The 21,761-nt window shown below is 43.8% G+C and overlaps 1 protein-coding gene across 13 annotated transcripts in view; it reads right to left on the bottom strand.

Annotated features, from left to right (window-relative positions):
• The window catches only part of TIAM1 (TIAM Rac1 associated GEF 1), a 201,480-nt gene that overhangs the window by 70,220 nt on the left and 109,499 nt on the right, over window positions 1-21,761 (bottom strand). For 9 of the 13 annotated variants that reach the window (XM_062002044.1, XM_062002004.1, XM_062002035.1 and 6 more), the window contains one exon: window positions 12,879-13,861. In XM_062002044.1, coding sequence (XP_061858028.1) covers window positions 12,879-13,861 — 983 coding nt within the window. Of the gene's footprint in view, window positions 1-12,878; window positions 13,862-19,071; window positions 19,251-21,761 lie in introns of all 13 variants that reach the window. The other 4 variants (XM_062002063.1, XM_062002054.1, XM_062002072.1 and 1 more) reach the window with 1 other exon arrangement.

Below are 21,761 nucleotides of genomic sequence, written 5' to 3'. Positions count from 1 at the left end.
AACTTTCTTGGTGTTTTTTAGCAGACAGACAATTTTTTCCAAAACAGAAGTGCACCTAGAGATGTTCAAGCATAGCACAGCAATGCAGACTCTCAGGGTTCCTCATGCCTGGTGTGACCCAGCCTTCTTCTTGAGTAACCTTCATGAGACATAGCATTAATTGCCTCAGTTTGCCTGTCCATAAATGGGGATTATACTCCGTAACTGATTCACGGGAATAGCGGCTTACTATGAATAAAAAAATATGAAAGGATTGAAACTCAGAGTGAATGCTATATACACTTATGAGCTTAAATTGTGGTCCATTTTGCAAACATCTTAATAATCTTTACTACAACGCAAGTGATAGGTCAAAGGGGTCAAAGGATCTTTTCAGCATGATGCTTTAGCCCTACCCCTAATCTCCCTCTGCTCCCTGCATTCCCTTCTCCTCTCTTAAATATCCTGTATCAAAGATGAAAGCCCTTTGGTAGGAGGAGGGTCTGAGCATACAAGGGTCAGAACAGTTCACAACCTACAGCCTGCTAATATTGTTCATGCTCATGAATTATGAAACGTGGCATTGAGTGAGCTTCGCGCTTTCGGAAGACTGCTGTATGAGAAGATCGGTCTCAGGGTTAGCAGGGTTAAGAGCATTTATTGCACAGGTCTCTGACTTCTGAGTTCCTGCTGCAATGTCAGCCCATTCTCATCAGAGGGTATGAAAAGATCTCAAGAGGCATCCGGCATCTGCTCTGGCGGTCTCACAGTGGTATAATCCACACACTGGAGGGCATTCAATTAAGACTTCAGCAGAAAGTACAGAGGTTAAGTATTGTGCTTCCACAGAAATGTGCCAAGGCCAAAGGGGTAACACTCTCAAGCCTAGCAACAAACTGTAGCAGGGGTTGATGAACACACCACTGTGGGTATAGAAATACTCAGGCAAATTTTCAAATGAGGATGCTGAAAACTGAGCGTCCCACCTCACACTGTGAGCAGCGTGTCTCTCCACAGATGAGATGAATGTGGATACATTTGCCTATCTTTGGTGCCCAGCTTCAAAGTACCTACTGATGTGGCCAACAAAGGCTACTTCCCTGAATAAAATGAACATTGTGTAGCCTTGATAACAGTTATTTTTAAATCTAGTTTTAAAAAATTACTCATGTTTCCTGCTCAGGTTCTCAAAAAGGCCCACAGGCAACAGCAATGTCTCTCTCCTTGGAGGAGGACTTATTACCATCCCAATGGTCCATGATGGGATGTGCCACAGAGGCTTGTTAACAAAACAGATATTTCACTTCTTTGAAGGAGTTCCTAGGCAAAGACTCTTGAGAATGAGAGTGAACTACAGACACAGCTCAGTTTTTGCCCATCTGTCTGCTGCCCAGCATCCCAGCGGCTGTCCACCAGGATACCAATGGCATGTGCCAGGCATATTGTGGGAGCTGGGGGACAGCTGACAACTGTAGAATGCATGTTTCTGAAGCCTGCAGATTTGGATATTATACACACATTATACACACCAGCATATTACTCTGGATATGTGATCTCTATAATCAAGAGGCTCTATTTTATTTCACTGGCTAAAAAACCCCAAAAGTTTCATTCAGCCCTGTATAAGCTTCAGGACACTGCACCTGATATTTTGAATCTCATCAGAGATCTTGTGTTTTGTATTTTCAGGCTGGCAAACAGCTGTCTCCACACAGAAGAATATTTTTGTCCAGAGAGATCATTCCAGAACCAAATGCAAGACTGGAACTAAAATCTGGGCTGGCCTGCTCAGCCTTCACACTGGTGTTTACCTAGCTTTGGGACTGAGAGGACAAGAGGGCAAAGCAAGAGGGAGGTGGAAATCATTAAATTGGTCACACCAAGTAGAAAGTACATAGCAAAGAAAAGAAAGCGTATTTCCTCCAAGACAGAGATATGGGGAAAGTCGTGGGAATAGCACTTCTTGGCATTTTGCAAACGGAAGAGGTCTTGGTCCATAGAGACAACAAACTGAATAAATAGGAGGCTTTGCCCCTTTGATTTAAGATTGCTCTGTGGAAAGCAAAGAGAAAGTTGCACTAAGACTACTGGCTGAAGAAGGGAACTAAACAAGCTCTAGACACTGTGCTGCACTGTGTGCCTCGATCGGGAGGCAGTAAGTAGTAGCAAAGCATCCACCAGGACCTGGGATCCCTGCACCGGTGCTGAAGATGATGGAGGAGTGCCATCGTTACACTGGCAGTACTACCATATCAGTTTTAAGTGTCCAGGGTTTATGAAAGGACATCCAGCACACAGTATTGGAGGAAAAGCAGAGTGAAGGGTGGAATGTCCAATGCCAGAGTGGTATGTCACAGAATGAGAAATCAGAGACAGACTGAATGGTGCCATTGTTACCAACAAGAACACAGCAAACAGGCCACGTGCCAGGACAACTACTAACAGCCCTAATAGCATTCAAGTGTAATGAAGTGGAATTATCACAGCTCCATCAAATGCAGAGAACAAATTAACTGATGAACCAATTGGGAAAAATATTAGTGAAAGTATTAGCAACCCATTTAAATATATGTTTTTTCTTCACATGAGCACTGGGTTTCATGCAAAGCAAACCAGTGGGGAATAGAACTGTAATGCAAGCAATAACCAGCTAATGTACTTGATGCTGTAGCTTTTGCATATTCCAATGATATTCATACCTCTATATGTCCGCTACAGCCACTTCTGTTAAAAAATTTGTGCTAGATTTAGAAGACACACAGAAAAAAAACTCTTTTGCTTTAGGAAAAAATGTCTACCTTCAGCTAGTAAAGATCAAGCAAAAAGTTTTAGGGCAGATTCCAAGTGTCTTTGTCCCCTGGTTGAACACATTTGGTACTGGCGTCTGGGAGCAAGAGATTGCTGGATGGGATAAGCCATCCAACTCATAACTGGACACATTCAGAGAACTCGCTGTAACAATGCACTTAGCAAACTTCCCACCAACAGCCCTGTTACAGACACTATTAAAATAGCTTGGTGAATCACTTTCTCCTGCTTGACTGACAACAGTGATTCATGGGCACTTAGGCACATGGGACTGATTTAGTAGGAAAACTCTTACTTCTCTAACATAAACAGTTCCTCATGTGGTTAGTACTTCTTTCTAAATTAACCATTAGATTAAAAGTACTTGCTAGTAAAAGGTAACTGAGTGGGGTTTGTTTTCTTGGAAGGGGCTCCCTCCAAAAGAGTGCAATATCCTCTGTTCCCCATCCTGTTTAGCAACAGAGCAATAAACTGCTCACAGTCAGCAACAGTCTGAAATTGCACATAACCTGTCTGGCTGCTAGTTAGGCAAGCACCACAGAGTACATTTAAAATAGATGGGTAAGCAGCCTGATAATTTGCATGCTTTTATGTGCCTGGTGTCTCTTTGAAGCTCCCATGTAGAAAAAGATTGGCCTGATAAGTGTTTTTCCTTTCTTTTCAGTACTGACTTTGCCACCACTTGATGGTCAAGGTGGTCTGTTAAGGTACATTTCTCTCCAAATCAAAATGAAATAATTTCTTCAGAGTAACTTAAACACCTGGTAATGAATGCAGTAGATTTATCTGTCTTGAAAAGAGTCAAAACATTCCAAGAAGCAAAGATAAATCATAAATTGCAATTGAAACCACAGTGGGAGAAATGATTTTTAACGCCACCATGGAGAGACACAAAAGCAGCTCCACAGCTCATTCTGTCAGAGAGGAATACAGTTTTGAGAACTTGTAAATGTACTGAATCATGTCTACACAACTCATCATTAAGTCAAAGGGATTATAATACTGACTGATATGAAGAAGAACTGCTATGGCAGCAATAAACTAAGTCCCTCAATCAGATGCTGGGAGTCGAAAGGAGAGAAGGTTTAGAAGATACCTACATGCCTGTGTACAACAGCACAGTAGTATGTGAGAAATAGCCAGGGTGCACCAGATTAACAACAGGATTTGGAGAACCGAACTGACAGCCACAAACCAATACGGACCAAGTGCAGTTTTCTGTTGAATTACTTGGGTCTGTTTACACCTCCAAGAAGGGCTCCCAAGTTGGGTGGGTACAGCTACAAGCCAACTGCAATTTGTATGTGGATACCACACTGAGATAGATGCTGGGTTTGTTACCTTAGGGAATTCAAAGAGATCGGATATGGATACGTACAAGCAGCTTTGGTTCCCTCTTCTATACACTTACCACACTGGTGCAACAGTTCTTCAGATGTCCAAAATAATTGAAATTAACAAACAAACAAACAAACAAAATCACCAAAAAACAAACCCAAACCAACAACCCTCATATGTGTTATTAAAGCTCCTCAAAGCGATTTTATAAGCAAGCAGGTTTTGGCTGTGGTTCTCTGAAATCAAACTTACTCCTGACAAAAAAGGTACTAGTCCAGGCCTCTAGGTATTTCTCCTAGCAGTAAGCTTCACTTCTATTATGAAAGGGTGAATCACAGACACGGGTTTCTGGACAATAATCCCTGGGGAAGTCTTAAGGTGTGGACGGGTTTTAGTTCCAAGATTCTTTTGTGAACTTTTCTTGGTGAATGGCATATAGTATTTGGCACCTTGGAAAGACAGACAAGGTACTGTGCAAGACAGTCAGACATATTCAAATGTGCGAAGGAGATGTGCATCCATTTTGCACCTGCAGGACAGGCAGGTAGCAAACAGAAAGATATCAAGCATCCATCAACTCCATTTCCTTTGCAGGCAGGTCTGACTGATACACATGACTGCTGTTACCCCAGTATTACATTTGGCTCCTGAACTCCATGTTAAGCTATCATGTTAGCTTGGTGCCTCTAACATTGGAGTTGGGAATATTTTTGATTCACTGACTCCCCAGGCAGCTGGATGTTTTCCAGCTAATATGTGGTCCTTTCCAGAAAGATCACCTCTGTAGACCACCATGCCTCCCCAAGGAGCCCGGTTTTCTTAGCTGACATAGATGCCTTCAAGGCAAATTATGGACCCACCGGGACTCCTGCAGCAGTCAAGAAGGCACAACCCTGGAAGATTTTTCAGCTGTGAGACTGAAAATGCTGAAATGAAACTTTTCCCCATAAACTAGCAGGGAAATACATGGGATGGCTTTACCTTTCTCTCCAAGGTACTGTGCAAATCTATTCACTGACTTGGGACAGCTGTGGCATCAGTTTGTAATCTGTTCGCGTTCAGAAAGTTAGTTTTACATCCCTAAGAGCTAAAATATTGAGTAAAGGGAAGGCAGAGGATGTTTTGATTTTGCTTTTTAATAACGTGAGAGAAATCCAAGCCTGTGAGAGAATGCACAAAGGACGACAAGGCCCCTAGCAGGAAAGAGCATGAAGCCCTGTCATGGGATGTAAGCATATCAGCTCTGCCTTCGCTTCAGCACTGACTTTTAATGGGTTTTAAGGAGTACTATAAATGAGAATCAACAGCGTCTTGCAGTATGGTCCCTGCATACAGCTTCCTCACCTGCATAGACACGAGGTGGCTACCCGCTTTCCATCCCTAGCAGTGGCAGGAAGTTTCAGTTCTTGAGCACTGCAGCGTTTAATCCCTCTGTTCCCAAACAATACAATTGAGGACCTCCCAAAACTTACCTTGTCTTCATCCCAATGGACCACCCAGATGAAGAAAGTTTCTAGAAGGATTGAGCTAACCATAAAGTAATGCAAGCAGCCTAACTGTGCTCGAGTTAAACAAATGGCAACATGCCTAACCAGAATCCTTGAAGTAAAAAATACAGGGTTAGGTTACTTTTTGTTCACTCAGCACCAAGAACAGGCAATTCTTCCCAAGAAACGTAACTGAGAAGGCAGAAGCGGAGAAGGGGGAAAGGTGCTAGAACACCAGCTTGAAATAAAAACATATCATCTGGGAGGTGTTCACCTAAACAATCACCTAACTTAAGGGAGCAGGGAAATGTCTGCCATCTGGGATGATGACTAGTCACAGGACCATATGCTGAAGCTCTCTGAAAAGAAACATTTCAATGGAGCACTTCATTGGAAAGGATCACTTCTGCAAATTGCATCCATCTAAGTAAGCACAACCCAGCAAACAAGCAGCTGGGGAAACCTGTCTGTGATTTTTAAGTGGGAAAGTACTTGAAACTAAAACCATACAGTGTATATAGCTTTACAGAGAATACAGTTACTGACAATGGTACAAGCACTTCAGACGTGTAAATGACAAAGTCCTATTCTTTAAAAAAAACATGCCTGAATGCAGCTAGATCAGATACCAGAACTGATGATTTGCTTTCTGCTGGCTTCAAATCAAGAACAAAGGAAGAAAAACAAATTAAGATCTTCAAAAGAGTATCAAAATATTGTCCATGAAGACCAAAACACTCATTTTTGCATGCTCCTCTCCCTGACAATATTGAGGCCCAGGGCTTGTGTGCTCTGAAGGGAGTGACTGATATTTGCTTTAAAATACCCTGAATAAGCAATACCTGATCTAATCTCATCCATTTGGGAAAGGCAGTCTGGTGACATAGCAGAGAAGTCCCCTGAGTTGGGGTCTAAAACCCTCTATTCAAGCTCTTCTCCAGGCTCACTCTGAATCCTTGAATCCACTTCCAGTTAGACAGGCTATAAACAGTTCATTTGGTTTAGTCATTTAATGTGTTTGGTCCTTCAGACCCACTGAGAGGTGCCCGCAGGACCCAAGATGTGGATTCCAAAGCAGATTACATTGGTGCAAACTTGGGCTGCCAGAAAAACAGGTGGTTCCTCTTTTCCCCCAAGCCTTCTTCCTTAAACTTGATGCCCCTTAGCCAGTAGCTGAAAACAGAAATGTTTTACTTCAGTAACGTTTTCCTGGAGGCTCAGCAAACTGACTGGTTGACCAGTGCTCTCCAGTGGGATTCAGATGAGCCAAATCATCCAACCTGAGGATCCAAACCATCCAACCTGAGGATCTCCAGCTTTTGGAGACTTTCAGCACAGCTCAGGTTCTACTCAAGATCTTCGGAACAACTGCTGTCTGAAAGGCATTAATAGGACTGGATGAACGTGAGCTCGAGTCAGAGAGATGCACACTACAACAGAAAACCAGTAATATCTTACTTTTAGGCACTTACTAAAGTATGTGTTATTAATTATAATTTAATGATACATGACTTTGTCTTTATGTCTTTCCTCAATTCCATCCAGAGTCAAATGACTAAGATTAAAGGTCTGAGTCAATCTGAATAAGAAACATGTTTACGCTGAAAACAGCTACATTTTCCACACTACAGACTGAGATGTACAGAGCAGAGCTTCAGCTGCTGAAGCTGCTCTGCCTGGAAAAGCCATGATTGAGGAAGGCTCTAAGAGCAGTCTGTAAGGTCACAAGTGTTATGTAGAGAATGAACAGGATGCAGCAGAAGCCAGAAAGAGAAAATTATTTCAGAAAAGAGAATTCATGAAGGGCGGGTCAACTCAACACTCTTGGATGCATTCCTTGCTCAGGAAGACTCAAATCACTAATTTTCTAGGATCAGAAAGAATGCCCTAAAGGAAAGCTCATCCAATACTGTTCCAGTTTCTCTCTTTCTTTCTTTTCCTGAGCACTTGGTATTTGAGGAACAAGGTACTGGATAGTGCTTTCACATGTCTGATCCAGTACAGTCCTTTTATATTTTGAGGTTTTATCTTTTATGACATAAAACCATTTGTGGAAAAAGTTTTACACAACTTAAAAACAAGTGTCATCTCTCTGGAGTTCAGCCATCGTACAGCAGGTAATGAAACACTATAACCTGTTACAAAATTCCCTGAGATAGTTAAAAAAAAATCAATTGGAAATATATTCTAATTTTAGACTGGTTTTTAGACAGGTACATCCTGATCTAACTCCCACAAAAAACATGGTTTCATCTCCTGCGTATTCTGCACATTTTTTTATATGTAGGATTTTTGTTTGTTTGTTTTAAGGTTTGAGATCCAAAATTCCTCCAGGCTACCTACTGAAGACTAAAAATAGTAAACTTGAAAATTGGACAAAAGGGGGTTTAACATGCCAAGGACATAGCCTGGGGCTCAACTGGAGCTGAAGGAGGGCAGTTTCCAAGTCAGTTGGGCAGGAAGTTTGTTCACTCTCCCCCTGCTCAGTTTCACAACAAACACTGGACTGAAGACATGGAAAAAAGCCTTCACTTTCCCTGCAGAGTTGAGGGACGTTTTCTTGCTGCTCCTTCTTAAAAGTTATGTTAAGAAACTTGGACTGCACTATTGTAATGCTAACACTGGAACTCAGCTTTCCAGAGGAAATCACAAATCGGGCAATAAAGTTCAGAGAGGAATGAGCCACCCTTCTCATATGTGAGTGGCTGACCTTGCAGAAATGGTTTGGCCACCATGTCTCTGTGGATTTTAATACTTCTTGTAAAATACCACCACTCCTCTAGAGAAGACAGTCCACCCACAGCTTCACACCTGCCAAGAACTATTCCTAATGTCTACCCCCACAAAGCAAACACCAGCACTGGAAGCCCACGTTGGTCTCTGGCTTCAATGGCCACTGCCATTACCACCTCAATCATCAGGGAAACCAGATGGGGAGGAGCAGGACCTGCAGGGCTGGAGTCAATATCAGGTAGGGCTGGCTCATGCCGGTTCACAGCACGTATTCATGAACAGATAGATGCGCTGCTGGCATCATGGCCTGGCACGCGGATTTTGCCTCATGATCTTCTGTACATGCAGGATGTCTTCACCTGACTACCCTTATAGTGGAGTCTGAAATGCCAAAACAAGTCCATGCCCCACACAAGGCTATATCCCTCCATTTGATGGTCTAAGCCATAAATGATCCACAGAGGGAGAACATGGAATAAGGAGGCAGCAAGATGGGCTTGAGAGTGGCACTAACGCATATCTTACCCATATCTTATGGTTTCCATTCCCTAATTACCCTCCCAAAACTTCAGTTAGGGCTTGTAACATTAGGGGAGCATGTAGTTATATTTGTCTCTGAACATCCCCAGGCGGAGGAAGAGAGTCTCCTGCAGGCAGGTGTTTAGCTGCAAGCAGAACACAACAGGGCCATTTCACAAGATCTGGACCTCAACAAGCAGGCTGTAGGATCTTGGGGACCTCACAACCCACAGTTAGAACAAGCTGTATCCAACCAGAGTCTGTCTCTCTTTAAGCAAAACACGGGTGAAAATGTCAGCCAATTAAGGTTTTTTTCCACCTACATCACATCAGTTCCAAGAGCCAAACAGTATCCCAGCAGAGCTCTCCGGGAAGTCTTGCTTCAGCAGTTCTGAACCCTTAATGTTAAAATGTGATGAAAAACAACTGCTGCGTGGGTGCCCCAAAGCCACCCTGTGAATATTAATCGCTTGTGCATATTGAATATAATTGTCTCTCTAGTATTAAAAGCTCTCCTCCTCAATTAGTGGAAAGTGACTCCCACAGTTCAATTTAAGGTTTAAATTTGGAAGGGAGAGATTTTCTTCTCTTTTTTTTTTCACTTTATGTAACCCACATAGTTGTAAAGAACCCATGGATAAGGCATTAGAACAAAACACTTACAGTTGTGATTCCTGCACTTCCTTTCTGTGATACATTCAAGGATGCGTTTTCCCAGTAGCAGTGGTCAGCACACCACAAAAATTAGAGCTACTGACAACTTCTGATAACTTGAGCCTGTACTGTACATACAGTTGAACAATGCATGTAACTGTGGCTGGATCCAGGAACCAAACAAGGGCACAGGCCCATTGTCGTGGTCTCGGACTTACGCTGTACTTAGTGTCTTCTGCTTTCAGGGACCTCTTTGGGAACTAGACTATTCAAAAGCTACTTACAAGTAGTCATCAGGACTGTTCAGTATTTCTAGCACCAAGGCAGATCAGACTAAAAATGTCATGCAAATATCCCAGCTACAACTTTCAAAAATCTGGAAAGAAAAAAACCAAACCACTGGCAAATACAAATTCTTGTGACAATGGGCAACAGTGAGCTGAGCAGAAACCTCACTGTTGTCTATGAAGATCAGTTAGATGACTTTGAAAAAGAGAGCTACCTCTACACTCTTAAATAACACAGTGACAAATCACTGTCCTGGAGATTAAGAGGGAAAACTGTGTCCAATACTCTATTACACTTAGCTCTTGGGTCACCTCTGTGTGGTGCCCCTGTGGGTTCTAGGCTGTTACTATTATTTTGTGGAATCAGGATCAGGGAAAGCAGTTTAAAAGTATGGAAAAAAAACATGAAAGTTTTGCCTCAGTCCACTAAACTGATTTCATAACACACAGTGTTTTACAGCGTAAAGTCACATAATGGCAGGCTCTGAGGCAATGCTCAAGGTAGCCATCAGGAGTGTGATACCCCTTGAAAAAGTGTTGAAAGATTGGGAAGAGCAGAGGGAAACAAAATTCCCTAAACTGTGCACAAGTACTGTTTGGCACAGATCAACAGAGAGCCAAGGAGCACATCTACATCTCAGCTTCCACCATCTCAGGTAGAGTAATCATCACACTACATGACACCAAAGGTGTCAAGTAAAGATGAGTAAAGTGCTGAGATACTGTCATACTGGAGACCTGGTACAGAGACAGGTTGGTAGTTTCCTCCCTCTCTCCCCATCCAAAGCTACCTAATCAAACTCACCAAGGAATTCATCCTTTTACTTTGTGTGCAAATGTGGACTTCCTTTTTGCTCTATCAAACATATAATGATAGTCATTTCCCTAAGCTTTCTAAAGGTAGGCTTGGGCTAACATGACTTCATTGCTGACACGTATCTTATACTTACCATACGCTTCTAGGATTAAAGACTTGGATGGAATTTTGTCCTTTCCAAAGCTTTAATTTTGTGGAATTCATAGGTGGTAATAATCACTACTGGGATTCCTTATGGCCACTGTCTCCAAGCTCAGGGGATGGGTCTAGAGAAACCAGCCCCACAAAGTGATTTCCCTGGGTAGGGCTGAGGCCTCACAAAATGCTATGCAAATTCATGACTTTCACTGAGTGCCTCAGAGGAATCTTCTTAATGCCAAGACAGACACCAAGAAGAAAAACAAATGCTTCACTGTTCACCAGTGACACTGGTCTCTTTTTCTTAAATACACTTGAAAGAGGGCTGGAGGCAGCAGTTGCACCTAACAATCTCCACAAAACGTTCATGGCTGCCAAGTAACATTCTTTTTTTCTCTCTTGTTGTCATCCTCTTGCTTTTTATCCTGTGCTGCCTTGATGGGGGCACCGTAAAAATACCTCTGAAAATAAAGAGCTGATCCTTGAAGTACAAAGCCACTGTTGTGGGACACTGCAGCATTTGTTTTAGCATATCATTTCTATATTTAGAAACAGTGCAATTCCGCAGATCAAGCACAGACAGTAAGTTACTCAGTAACCCCTTCCCATCAGCTCTCCATCAGTGCCAGCTGATGGAAGGGTACACACTTCCTTTCACCCTCCAACAGCCGTCCGCACCTCCGCAGCCCCACTCCTCCCCTGCGGCACGCTGCAACCTGCCCGACTTGCGCTGCTTAGCCTGGGATCTCTAGCGCTGGTATCCTGCCAACAGCTCAGCCCGGCAGCAGGACGTGAGCCCGCCAGCCTCCGACCTTGATGCAACGTGCTGCCTCGTCTTTTTCTGGGTCACGCGGTGCAGTGTGTGCATGTCGCATGGTCTGTGGAGGAGCAGCCATGCAATGAAATCAGGGGAGCCGCTGAAGCGTGCAATCTGGTGCATGGCTCTGACCTGTGTCGTCAGACTGTTCTGTCTGTGTCCCCCGGCCATGTTTCTGAGCTGGTGCCCACAGCTAAAAAATAGCACACATAAAAAATGGCACAGCCAGCCTCTTCCATTAGGCAGCTGGACCCCTGCTCTGAGAAGATCCAGTAAGTGAGACAAATCAACTTAAAATGAGTGCAAAATGCCTCCAATATGTATGCCACATGCAGCTTGCATGGGCAGGCAGGATTTGTAGCTCCTTTGTCCCTATCTCTGAGAGCAGTTTGCCACTTATCTGTTAGCAGAATTGCTGTTTGCAGCATGAGGCGGTGTTGTATAACTCAATCTCACAAAACACGGCCAAGAAAAGCAAAGCAAAACATAATAAAGACCAAGCAGCAGCCGTCAAAGCAAAGGTCACGGGACTGGTGTGTGGAGCGCAGAAGGGCACAAGATTGAAAAGCTCATCTTGGCTCCGGGCTGTCTGTTAAAATGATGAAGGATGAGGGGAATGACATCCTCGTTGTCTAGGAGAAGCAGCATCTTCTCCATACATCTACATCCCTCATCATTTTCCAGTTTACAGAACGTGAGCACCACAGCTTGCAAGACTGGCAGTCTCCTGTAAGGGGACAGCACTGTTTCTGGGTGATGTTTTGCACAGATGTGAACATCAGGTAATTAGAAGAGTGAAATTTCATCCCAGTGAGTGTTTACCTTGGAGAGGAGTGGAAACACTCACAGGTTTTTCCTTTGCTTCCAGCCACAAGAGCCAAGGAGTGTTTGCACGTGTGCAGGCAGGGGAGGGAGACAGGGCAGGGAGGGCAGAGGAGAGAGACAAAACCAATGCGCGCAAGCTCCCCTAGTGGAGTGATTGGTTTTGGCAGCTACCCTGGAAAAAAAAGGCACTGTCAGCACTGCAAAACACACAGGAAAAGTCTTTAGCTGGCAAATGGAGATTTATGTCTTCCAGAGGCAATGAAGAGCGAGAAAGGCTAAGAGCTGCAGATAAGGAAGGGAGCGGTGATGGGATCGAGCCAGCTCTGGAGACCATTTGGCTCTCTCTTGGATACAGTCTTCTTCTTGGAAAGGGGTTATTGAAGGAAAACAGAGCCTGGAAGAACCTGGAATATCTTTATCTACAGACACAGCAAATGCCATATGCTTCTGTTTTACACAGAAGAAAACTGCCTTACCTGAGTAGTTTTTGCCCTCCTGCCTTGCATGCTGTTACTATGGCTCATTTGTGGGTTGGTGGCCCCTTCAGAAAGGCAGTGGGATTTCCTACACGGCAACGTATTGTAATTGCTGTAGGAAGAAGGCGCATCCTCAGCGGTAACCGATGTCATCTTATGGCTCCCAATGTCTGGAATGTCAGAAACTAAATTCCGGCAGTACCCTCCAAAGGCATTTCGTGGGCCTCCGTTGACGGTAGTGCTTGGAGTTTTGGGGGAATACAAGTCACTCATAGAGTTGGCACGTTGGCAGGTGACCAGCGGCTGGGGGCTGCTGCTGGCCTCCGGCCCGCGGCTGGCCTCAGCATCCTTCTCCTCAGTCAAGCCCAGGATCTCTTCGTTGCTCGTTAAATGCTCCTGGCTGAGGTCAGAAAGCGAAAACTCCAAGCTGTCCTCGCGCCAGATGTCAGCTGATTTGGAGCGCTTCTTCTTGAAGCTGGCTGTCTCCATGAAATTTGTCCCATTGGCCGCATATCGATGTGACCTCCTGTCACCCTCTGCCAGGAATGGTGGCTCGTCCCCATAGAGCCTGCTCTCCTCGGAGTCGGGCATGCTCTGGACAGAGGCGGCGGTGAGGACGGTGCTGCTGTCCACGCTGGGGGTTACGGAGGAGTCGGTGTGGTAGGAAACAGGCCGCAGGCCCATGTCCACACGGTCCACCCAGATGGGACTGCCAAAGTCCTCTAGGTTGGCCTCCTGGGTGAAGGGCTCCAGGCCATTCTCCGCCAGGGACTGAGGGATGCTGGGGGTGCTGCTGGAACGGGTGCTCACTTCTGAGTTACGGTGGATAATTTTCCCAGAAGACGCGTGCCGCGTCCGGCGAGAGGCTTTATTGGAGAGGCGAAGAGAGCGGGAAGTGTGCTTGCGGCCCAGGCTGGCGTGCTTGTCTCCATAGAAAGCGTGCTCCACGCTCTGGCTCTCCGCATTTCCCATGGCGTCACGATCTGCAAGGGACAAAAGCAGGAACTGTTAAAGGCAGCAGCCAAACACGCAGGCAAGAAGACACCCCAGTACACCCAAAAGATCTTATTTATTTTTTAATGAACCTGTCCCAAAACCTACACCACAGCTTCCCCTGGGTGCTTTAACAGCAGCAACCAAACACACAGAATTAAAGCAGTGAGTAACTGTAACAGCAAACTCATAAACACAACTCAGTCAATATATGGGAAAAAGTCAAATGATAGCTACGCTGGTGTAAATGAAGAGTGTAGAAGAGGGAAAGATTGAACCTTGAAGTGAACTGGAGGCAGCTTACCACAAAAGTGCACTGGCAATCTCAGCTCTGCACATATTCACTTGACTCTTTGCATTAGCTTCACAGTTCCAGTCAACAATACAAACTCAAAAAAACAACAGCTATTCTTCATCTGCATGTGACAAGATGCCAAAAGGCAGATGGATATACACCTTTATCTGAGATTCCCCTTGGCGGTTTTTTTTGCTAGGAATTGCACACTGAAGCACCAAATAGCAAAGGACAAATTCAGCTGTTCAGCAGCAATGTAATGATAAGTTTGATTTCTGGAACAAAAAAGCAGTGCAACATTAAGCAGGTACAGAGCGCCCTGCACAAGAAAGCCATATTATGAAAAATAAATTAGCATGAGTGACTCAGACTAAACAAAAATAACCTTTCCTTCCTACTCACTCTGAGGCAGATAGCTAGATCTATGTGCTTTGATCTAGCAAAAAGAAGACTGAGCTGGAACAGAGGGACCAGGTTTCCGTCCCCATCTCTGTACCCAGCCTCCTGCATTATTCAGTTGCACATGCCCTGACATGAAATAGGTTTCCCATCCAGAAGATAGGAGTGATGATCTGGATTCAACCTCGGAAAACACTTTGAGGTTTGCGATCTCACTCAACAAATGTCAGAAATATTTTAATAGTAGTATTGGCTCCTTCTGGCCAAAGATCAAGAGGAAGAAGAAAAGTAAATGTTAAACTACATGGCCATTCAAAATTAAATGGGAGACCTTGAACTACACACAAGACAAGTATATCTAGATAAATAGTCTATAAATCTTGAACAGAAATTCGAAGACAAAACTTTCTCATTTTGAGGTATTCCTATTAGTCTTGGTAAAAAAAATATAAAAAGCTGTGCCGGCAGTAAAATAATGTGGAGTTTTTCATTTCTTGGAGCAATTTCCTCTCCTTTAACAAGATGCTCCAATGGGTATTGAGACAGATGCTGGCAGAATAAATGTGATCACATCTTTTCTCTCACTACCTAAACACACATTGCTGCTGCCTACATAAATTACATAGAAAGCAAGGAATTGATTGTGCTGGACATAGGCACAGCACTTCTGCCACATGCTGCCCTGGGCGCATATGGTAGAAGTGAACTTCCATAGTGATACTTCTGTCCAGCGGCAGAGGACTGCATTTCCCTACTCTTCAGCCCAGCTAAATAGGTCACATCTGAGGCTAAAAACCAGTCCTGTGCTGGAGCAACAGACATCTCTGTAAATGTCTGAACATTTCTATATCTAAAATAAATACAATCACATGTGAAGTGAACTATACCAGGAAATATTCTACATCTACTGAAATTAATGGCTGAACTCCCATTGACTGTCATGAGACTTGGTTATCATGCATCGATAAGAAAAATGAATGTGCTGAAGAGAGGGCAGGTTTTAATCTAAAAAAACCCAAACAAATCAGCATTATAAATCCCTAGACGGGGTTTATTATTCCTTAAAAGCTACATCCCTTTGATACAGACTGGATGGAAAAACACATCAGCTAGCTTTTACTTCTAAAACTTTTTAAAGTACAAAAACTGCACTTTGTCTTCCACATTGATCTCTAAACCCAGACCTCAATGCTCTCCATCTTGCAAAAGAAAACCTCACAGAGCAACGTTTTTAGCCCCGTCGATCCTGAGATTCTTGCTAGCCACCCTTTCATGCAATAGTATTTCCACAAACTGCAGAGCATGCAGCCATTTATCCCCATTTATCTAAGGAGAAAGAGTAGTTTTTAAAGTCCTCTTGAAACCCTGAATGATTGAAGAGTGGCTCTTTACCTTCAGAAACAGAGCAGCCGAAAGGCAGGAGCGTCCCCCACACACCACACAGTGAGGCACTCTTGCTGAAGAAAATGCCAAGCAGCGCAAGTACAGAAAGTAGTCCTGTGCCACCACCTCAAAATTGCCTCCATGCACACTAGGCAAAACTTGAACCAGCCAAAAAGTAACAGAATCACAAATGATTTGGAAGGGAAAGGAGAAGCAGCTCAAGCTGCAGCCCGTGAGGAAACAACACTAGAATCCCTCTCATGGAAGGAGGAAAGTCTTTCCTCTACAGACGGACAGGAATGTTTACTGAGTGATTTCACACAATGAGAAGTATCTGCTAGATACTGACAAGAAGTGTCAGACTTCAAAGTAAAGAGCTGTCCCTTTTTAATTCAGTGGATTGGCGCTCTAGGTGAGGAGTCGTTTTCAAATTCCACAGACAGCTATCTATCCCCGGTTAGCCGATTTCTCACTCCTGAGTCCAAGAAAAGGCTCTACCCTCATCCCACTCACTTCCCCAGCATTACATTGCAGGTTTGCATGGGTGCAAGAGGGCTGCAAGCAGACGTGGTACAGCTGATCTAGCCGCAGCAACAAAACATCAGCCCACCCCTGGGGCTTGTCACCTGGCAGAGTCACCTCCGCTGAGAGATGCAGGACTACAAGCTGAGCCTGCCTTGGGTAAGGACAGTCAACCCCACCAGGTCAAGCTGAGGGTCATCTCTTGTGGGGTGCCTGAGATCAATGGTTCCCTCTGGAAGGGATCCCCTTTCTACCTTCTCATTCCCATTTTTGCCCCCCTCTGCATTTCTGGCTAAGCATTTCCACCAGCTACTCTGAACTAATCCAGGTGCTCATGCAGCCAATTCCATTAAAAGAGCAGAAAATAAATACAGGGGAAAAAAAAAAAAAAAGAATGATATTATTAGTTTATTTTTGCTGAGATAGTGAATTGAACTGGCACATGCCAGAGGCATGCACAAGGGTGCCCATCTGGGGACACGGTGAGGCAAGGACAAGGCAGAATGGCTGGAGGGTGACACAGGAGCCACGGAAGAGGGGACAGCGAGTGGCACTTCCCCCCTTTTTTGGCAGCAGTGAGATGTTAGGTCAGCTCAGGCAGATGTGGAAAGGCAGCTCTGAAACTGAATTCACACTGAAGCAGATGCCTGCATCCTCAGCTAGCAGAAGCGGGTGCCCCAGCCTCCCTCTCCCAGAGGCAGCGGCAGACACCCTGGGGCAGAAATGTCTTAAACTGCTCCAGCTACGACTGCCAGATGCTGCCTGTCTAAGGCTTAACTGAATTTAGCACACTCAATGAAAAATATCTGTATCATATTAAGAAAATGAGTAATGTTAATGGGAGTTGCATACAAACATCGGTAGGACAAAGGCTCCCCTTGTTAATTCACCCAACGAATCCAAAGGTGATCATTAAAGACCTATCAAGGTACCACCAGGATATGACATAAATCAAGTGTGATGGGCCTTGATGCTTTAAACAGGCCTGTCGTGCTCAACCAAGGATTGTGACGTGTCAACAATCTGTTCTGAATTATTCTCCAAAGCTAGCACAGATCAGCGCACACAGACCACGTGCAAGCAGTATGAGTTGGAATTTTTTCAGCAGAAAATGTTAATTCATCAAAACCCCAAACTTTCATGGGAATAGACTGCTTTTGGTGAAAGGCTCTTCCACTCCAAGAGGGAGAGATTGGAAGATTGAGGCAGGGAGACAGGCACGTCTCCTGAATAAGGCACCAGCTCAGTGACTCAGTTGCTTGCAGAAGACTGAGATACATATCTGCAGCCCAAATCAGGAAAACGAAGGGTGGCAACTTGTTCCTCCACATCTTCAAGAAGCGGCCTAACCATCGAGCTATCAGCTGCTTTAGGAAAGGGCTGTCTGTCCCAGAAGATCTGTTCTTTCCTGGTTCAAAGCAGGGAAAATGTCAAAATTGTGGAAGTCTTCAAGGGACCAGGAAGGTAATTTTTTAGACAGTTTGCACATCAAGAGACAGTACAGGGGTTTGAGCCGTGTCTTTTTTTTTTAAACCAAAACTTACAACTGATATCAACATTATGATATCAGCAGAGAGAACACAACTCTGCCGCAAAGCTTTGGGAAAAAAGTGTTCCCTACATCTTTTACCCTAAACAAGCAGGCTGACCTCTAGCTGAACTGCTGAGTTTTTGCTGGATGAGTCTTAGATGATATGATTACACATAAAGATGATCACATTCTAGATGACCACTGATCATGATCCCCCTCAAAGAATACAATTATATTTGAAAGCAGTAGTTTCCTTTCTCTTCCCTTACCCCAGTATTAAACATTTCTTAAAATAATTACAAGACCCAAATACTAATTCCAATTAAACCAAAGTTACTAACTCTCAAACTTGCAAAAAGTAGGGCCATTAGTTTCCAGAAGAAAATCTGAAATATATTAACTTTCCAACCAAATTTGAAGCACCTTGCAAGACAACAGATTGCAAATTTAAAATTAGATTCTAGTGGGAGGCCTCGGTGACAAATCTGTATTTTTCTCCTGGAGCAGAGCTTGAAGGCTGTGAGAATCGGAACAATGATTAAATCCACAGTGAGCAATGAGCCTACAGAAATAAACTTTTGCTAGAATCTCCCAGCCAACAACAAAGATTTTTACTGAACTCACAAGAATCATATAGAAAAATGTACAAGACTAATAACCAAGTGTGAACATACACATTTTATTGTAATTAAAATGTGCTTTTTCAAAAGGGCAAGAGAGAGAGGTTGAAATTCCACACTAAGCCTTTGAGTTTCTCGGAAACTCCAGCTGTATATTTAATTGTTTTCAAATCAGAACCTTTTAACCAGCCATTTCTTTTTTCTAAGCCAATTTCACATAAGTTGAAGCACAAGATGGACTCCAAAAAGGCCCTGCAGGCAATACAAGTAGGAGGAGGAGAGCAGAGGAAGGGATGTCATGGGTAGCTGCTTGATAGCCATTCAAAATGCCTTTGTATTGCTAAATGGGCTTAGCCATAAACCACATGCAGCTTATCTATTCTTTCCCCTCCCCGAACCATTACACAACACAGCAAACTCCTAAAGAAAAATATATGGACACGCATGTACCTTCCAAGGCAGTACTGGTATCCAGCGCAACCTTCCCCCAGAGAGATGTGGCATTTAGAGGTATAGAATTGCAAATGATACCAAAATGAACAGTTACTGGGACTGCAGAAGCTGTCAGCACCTGCCACTCAGCGACTCCATTACTCTCACGTCAGAGTCTATGACTACATGCCAAAAACCTGGGGAGAAAGAGGGGAGACAAAAAAACAAACAAGAAAATCAGACAAAGGAATAGCTACACACGAGGATGTCTTCTGCCAGGTCCCGTTGTCATCACTTACCTAAGAAATGCTGTGCAAAACAGCATGTGAATGCTGTGCTTAAATTTAAATGATGACATCTGATGATAGCAGACTAAATGAAAAACACAGTCAAGCACCGTCAGCCCAAACTACAGAACGTGGAGAGTTTCACTTCCCACCACTTTGTACAATAAAAATCCCCATAAACATTAACATGCTCCTGCTGAGGACAGTCTGTCTCAGGCAGGACTAGAAAACCTTGGGTCCAAAAACATGCCTGAAGACAACTACCTAGAAAGGCACTTTTCAATAAACCTGAATTTAACTTCTGGCAGCAAGAAGGGACCCAACTGCCCAGGGAACAGGCCTGAAACTGTAAGACCTTTGAGGCAATTTCTCTGTGCAGGCTGTCTAATTTACAAAAAGGGCAGCTATCCAAACAGAGATTTCATTAACATTTTTCAAGGGCAAATCAGACAGTAGGGCAGAGCATTAACATACATTTTTGAGCACGGTGAAAGGATTGTCAGGTTAATTGTATTCACTAAGGTGCAGACACATGAGACCAGCCTGCATTTATTTAGACCTAAAACAAGTCTTCATAATAGTCCTCAAGTCACACACATGCACAGACTTGTGTATCAAAACCTGGCCCTTTCTTGGCCTGATATCACTGGCAAGCTGCCTTGCAAGTACATCAGATCAAGGTCCAGTCCTGTGAGATATCAAGAACTACAAACTCAGTGGAGGGCTGAGTGCATTCTCAAGTCACCCAACTCCTTCTTCTCCCAGCCAAACACTGTGAGAGAAACATCAAGATTGCACGCAGAGTTTTGAGAGTTAGAAACTTTTCCAAAAGTCTTGAGGAACAAAAACCTTGGATGAGATTACTGATGCCCTTCATGTTATTAGAGCTGCTTGAAATTGGGGAAATTGTGATCCTCGCTCTTGGCTGGATTCTCAAAAGAGATGAGAGTCACTGTCTCCTTTCTAAATTAAAAACATTCTCATTTTCTTTCTCCTTCTTCATGTTCCCCTCTCCAATCCCCACCTCCCCCTCTTCCCCCAAGCTGTTGGTTGAGATCTGAAAAGCAGTTCATGAATTGCTCAGAAGCTGGCAGAAATTAATAAAATGAAGCTCATTTATATTGAAATGGACTCATTACCATGCCAGCTGCCAATAATTTGCAAGACGGGAATCTTGCTGACAAACAAGGTCCTAGAGGCAAGAGGCTTCCACCTGCATCCACTGTACACCAAGCAACCCCACAATGTGCATTCCTCACCTCCGAAGAAAAAGGAATTGCAACCATCTTATTTCAGATCTGCCTGCTCCTGCACCAGAAAACTTGGTCAAAAGAAGAAAAAAAATAGATGCAACCAAGCATCTTATCAAATTTTCCATCCTGAAGAGGCCTTTGAGAAGAACTCAGAAAAATCCACTCCAGGCTGAAGCAAACTCTGGTCACTTCTGTAAGAAACAAACTAAAACATCCCCACATTGTTCTCCTCCAACAAAATTCATTCTTATTCTTCTTCCATCCATTTGTTAAAAAGGTAGGATGATCTGAAGTGGATGTTTACAACTGGATACCAAATTATCCAAATCCTCACTCCAGTGCATCAGAGGGGCTGCAAATATCCTTTGCCATGAACAGATGAGTATGGGTCCTCCAGAAGAGAGGATTTATCATTAGCCACAGATTCTTTCCTGAAAAAGTTTGTCCTTATTAACTTTTGCGACTTGGGAAGTCTATCTCAAATGAAACCAAGCAAGAGTACTCAAGAACATTTTCTTTTCTTACTTCCACTTGTCTGCCATTAATGCACACATCAATATCAGTAGTCCTTGCCCCCATGCTTCCCAGTTCCCTGGCAGCCCAGGCTGTGCTGCAGCAGAACTGCTGGGGCTCTGCAGTGCTGAAGCAGGCTGTCTAACAAGGTCCTGGCAAATGGGCATGTCCTCGCTCCTCCATCAGGAGGAAAGGCAGAAGTAAGCACAAGCACAGCCCAATGGCTTACCTCCCAGCACAGAGCCCTTCTCCACACAGGACACATTTGCTCCTGTGGACTCTTCATCAGGGAAGCCTGACTAAAAGGGAAGCTGACCATGTATTTAGATCACCAGTAATTCACCAGTAATTGCTCTTATGGTAGATGGACAGTTGCAAACATTCACACATGGAAGTTAATATCATTAAAAAAGAAATATCAAATCAGGATTTCCAAGCTTCTATGCTCAAGACAAAATATTCTGTCTCAGAACTGACTCCTGCAAATGTGCGCACACACACACACACACACACACACACACACACACATCTATGCTGCCTGTATGCATGTATGCCAATGTCTACATACGTCAATGCAACTCCTCTTGTTCTTTTAAGGTTTGGAAGTAGCACAGCTGTATTTATTTCATAGCCACAAAACAGTGCCTTGAAAAAT

The sequence above is a fragment of the Colius striatus genome, chromosome 1, assembly GCF_028858725.1.
Source record: "Colius striatus isolate bColStr4 chromosome 1, bColStr4.1.hap1, whole genome shotgun sequence".
In the NCBI taxonomy this organism is placed as follows: domain Eukaryota; kingdom Metazoa; phylum Chordata; class Aves; order Coliiformes; family Coliidae; genus Colius; species Colius striatus.
Note: the sequence above shows the minus strand (reverse complement) of the source record. Positions and strands in the feature narration are given on the sequence as shown.